Genomic DNA, 3,957 nt, shown 5'->3' with positions numbered 1-3,957 from the left:
ATTTTGCGCTAGGAGTTTTACGTGAGCGGTTTAACACAGAATATTGGTTCAAAAGGAGCGGGCTGCGCACTTTCGAGCAAAAAAAGTATTTTGGCAGCGAGGATTGCCCGGTGCCGGCCTCTCGTGTCGATTAGAAAAAACACCTATATGAAAAAGCACCGCTACTGTCGCTGTCGTCGCGTCAACGAGGGTATATTGCTTTTTGTTGCATGTTGCAATTGCGGAATCTTGTGAGCGCGTAGAATGCAAGTTTCTTTGCAACCTGCATTCCCCTGTTTGAATTTGTCATGAAATGACTGTTGGTATCGTGAACCCTCGTCGCTTACCGTCTCAGACGATCCGCTAATTGCCATGGAAGGCAGTGACAGCAACGCCTTCGTCCTGCCAGTGTGCTGGAAGGATGATGTACGAATGCGGTCGCTTTTCGCCGAGTTCCGCCCCAAGGAAGCGAATCCGGAAGGATGGCAAGACAAAATGGACTTCTGGGTTTCGCTCATCCTCCAGTGGAGCCGCGAAACGAGGACGCCAGTGTTTTCAGCCAGCGACGTTGCTGTCGCCTTCGAGCGCAAGCGGAGCCAGCCCGCATGCCTGAGGACAGTACTGTCGCACATGAAGAAATCGGGCGATCTTATAAACAGCAAGGACTACTTCACTAGCGAAGGTTGGGTCAAATGGGGCTTCGACACTCTGGTCAAGAGGCCGTTGACATGGATGTGGACTTGGGGTTCGGGCAGCGGCGAAGCTGACACCGAGATCGATGAGATGCTCGTCAACGTTGACGTCCTGAAACAGCTCCAACAAGAAGTCATGAAGCGTTGCGAAGACGAAAAGTTTGTAGAAGATGTCATTCCCTACTCCGAAGTTTGGAATGTGTGCGCGGGCATCTGCAAAGACCAGCGATCCTTCGCTTACGTATTAAACGGGCTGGAGAAGTCGCAATACGTACGGCTCTTTCAAAAGGACGGCAAGAAAGTCGTGCAGTTCCTTCGCCATAACAACCAGCTGAGCGAGCAGGAGAAGGCGATGCTCAAGCTCGAGAAGGCCAAGCAGGACTTGAATCAGAAGGTGGACTTGCTGCAGGGCGACATCGACCGTTGCACGCGCGAGGCACTCGAGGCCAAAAAGCAGGGCTTGCAGAACAAGGCCCTCCACATACTGAAGAAGCGGCGGAGGGCACAGCAAGTGCTGGACAAGCAGTTCGCCATGCTGGACAACATCCACTCCCTCGAGATGAACATCCACGAGAACAAGGACATCCAATTAGTCTACGACGGCTACAAGACGGCGGCCCAAGCGCTCAAGGTGGCGCATGGTGGCCTGGAAGTGGACAACGTCGACGACGTTGTTGCCGAAATTAACACGACCCTCGAAGACCAACAAGAGCTTCAAAGACTTATGGGCATGCCAGTGGCCGCTGCAGACGCCGAGGTTGACGAGCTGGAAGCGGAGCTAGACCAAATATTGAAAGAGGACACTGATTACAAGGAAGGCCAGAATGTCAGCGGGGCTTCGAACACGGTCGAGGAACTGAAGTTTCCCGCGGTTCCCACCGAGGCTCCTCGCTCTCCAGTCAGACCAGGGGAAGCAGCTCGACGTAATGCCCAGTTCGTTGCTTGGAATGCCCAGTAAAAGTGCCTTTTGCCAACTGTGCCTTTCCTCCAGCATTTTCATGCTTGCGTTAGTGAGCATTGTGCAGTGTAAAGCACAACTTTAGAAGTTATGTGCTTTTTTAGTTAACAATGCAACCTGTGCACAAGGTGAGGCATCTGCGCTGTTCGTTGCAAGTTTCTTTGAGTAACGTCATTTTGGTGTTGTCCTTATATGTAGAAAATTTTGCTTTAAAATAAATTATTATTTATCATGGTAGTTTGTGTTGTATGAACCTTTTTAAGGCCGATAGAAGGCAGGCCCAAAACAGACTGAACTGACCTCAAAAAAAATTTAACGGCGGACAAGAACCACTCCGTTCCCTTCAAGATGATCTCTAGCATAGCCAGTACACTTGTCCAACCTTTTCTCCCATTGTTTGAAGCAACTCTGGAGCTTCTCATGCATTATGCCATTGAGTGCCCCTTGCAGTGTAGTCTTCACCTATAGCACAGTGGTAAATCTTCCTTTATTGAATCTTTCAAAATAAAGAAAAAAAATCGCATTGCGCTCAGTCTGAGGAATCGGGTAGGTGGAGAATGCCGGCCCAGCTGTGAGAGTCTAATTGCGCATGATAGCCAAATCAGTTAGAGCTGCAGCACTGTTGTGATGGAAAAACCAGTGAGCTGCATTCCACAATTTTGCATGTTTCCCTCACACATTCGTTCTTAATCGCCATAATGATTCCTAGTAAAATTGGTGATTGGCAGTCTCTCCAAGAGGCACACATTCCCACTGCTTTATATGAGGAACACCAAAAAAATAAAAACTATCATCATTTTTCCATGAGTGCACTTGCTTTTTTTCTGTCTTGGTAAGGAAGATGTCAACTGGCTCGAACCTTGTTTGGTTCTGGTGTCGTACCTATATAGCACCATGTTACACCACCTGTGATGATGTTCGAAAAAAGGTCTCTGCTACTTTCAACATCATTTTTCACATCCTGGCACAAAATCAAGCTAAGGTTCTGTCGTCTTTCTTTCTTGCCCTTTGCAAGCAGCTGGAAAACTAGCATTGTGGGAACAAGTCTTGTGCCTGATTCCACACTGAAACTTCACTCACAAGAGCTCCAAGTCATGCCAACAGCTTCTGAAACCTCAAATGTAGGGCGGCAGATCTCGTTTTTGAAGCGAAGCTTTGTTTGCCTTTTCCTTCGACTTTCCCACTACTGCTACTGCTGTCATGCACACCGCGAAGCGGGGGGTCAGAGCGTGTATATACACGGAAGAAGCGCGGCAGAGCAGAAAAGAGACTCAAGGAACTCGTTTGGACTGCACCACGTTGACTGCACAATGGAGAGGTTTAGCTTGTCCGGTATTCGGATAAACGCAGGCGTACAGGCTGTGGGGGGGTTGGGGCGAAGGCATAAACGGGAGTGGCCTGCATGGTGCAGCCACCTCGTGGTGCAGAGCTCGAACAGACAAAAGCAGGTAACATTGCAATAACCAAGTGTATTTTACTTTGCTGCGGGTGTAAATTTTTGGCAGCAACTGGATTATGCCAGTGCTGAAAATTTAAACCAGCAGTGAAGTATAATACACTAATGTCCACCTGCATTTACCTGAATACCGGACCAAGCTAAACTTCTCTAATGCCCTTTAGAGCTCCCGGGTCATTACCACATGAGCCTCTTGACAGCTGTAATTGTCTGTGATACCTGCAAGCGCTTGCCTTTCTACCGACATAAAAATCCATAGGGAAGCTGAATAGAATAGAAGAGAGGAGGGGGAAGAGACGGCAGAGAAGGGGTAGAAATGACGCAGTCCCGAGACGGGTGAATAACAGCCTTGCCATTCTTTGCTCGCAGGTCGCATGCAAATATAAGGAAAAGGTGACGTGAGAAACCGAGGAAATACTGGATAAACTGGTTCAAGGTACGGTGTGATGCGTTTCTGCTATTTCTGAAAAGCAAATGCCATGCAAATATGTCAAGCGGGTAACTTACGAACTTACGCAGGGCATGCAGAAGTAGAGCCGCATTAATTAAAGCGCACCGCAGGGTCCAGGAGACACTACTGAAACGGACGGCTGTCAAATCAACATTTCTTTGCTCGCCACATTAGCTTTACAGCTATGGCATTGCTCAAGGTCGCGGATTTGACCGAGGCAGCCGCATTTTGACGGGGGCGAAGTAAAAAATGCTCGTGCACTTTGATTTGGGGACACGTTAAAGAACACCACAATGCCGAAATTAATCCAGAGTACCCCACTACGGCCTGCCTAATAATCCAATCCAAGTTTAATGCTTCTGCCACACTGTGATGTGCCATGCGAGGCAATGACAATGCTCAAACCTCTCGGAGGTTATGA

The 3,957-nt window shown here is 48.6% G+C and overlaps 1 protein-coding gene across 1 annotated transcript; it reads left to right on the top strand.

Annotated features, from left to right (window-relative positions):
• Window positions 1-206: 206 nt before the first annotated feature.
• LOC142583336 (charged multivesicular body protein 7) lies at window positions 207-1,866 on the top strand. The gene has a single exon (XM_075693759.1). It carries the CDS (start codon window positions 352-354, stop codon window positions 1,627-1,629), a length of 1,278 nt encoding a protein of 425 aa, XP_075549874.1. The 5' UTR covers window positions 207-351; the 3' UTR covers window positions 1,630-1,866.
• Window positions 1,867-3,957: the final 2,091 nt, after the last annotated feature.

This window comes from Dermacentor variabilis, chromosome 5 (genome assembly GCF_050947875.1).
Source record: "Dermacentor variabilis isolate Ectoservices chromosome 5, ASM5094787v1, whole genome shotgun sequence".
Classification (NCBI taxonomy): Eukaryota; Metazoa; Arthropoda; class Arachnida; order Ixodida; family Ixodidae; genus Dermacentor; species Dermacentor variabilis.
The sequence above is the reverse complement of the archived record's forward strand: the minus strand, read 5'-3'. Positions and strand labels throughout refer to the sequence as shown.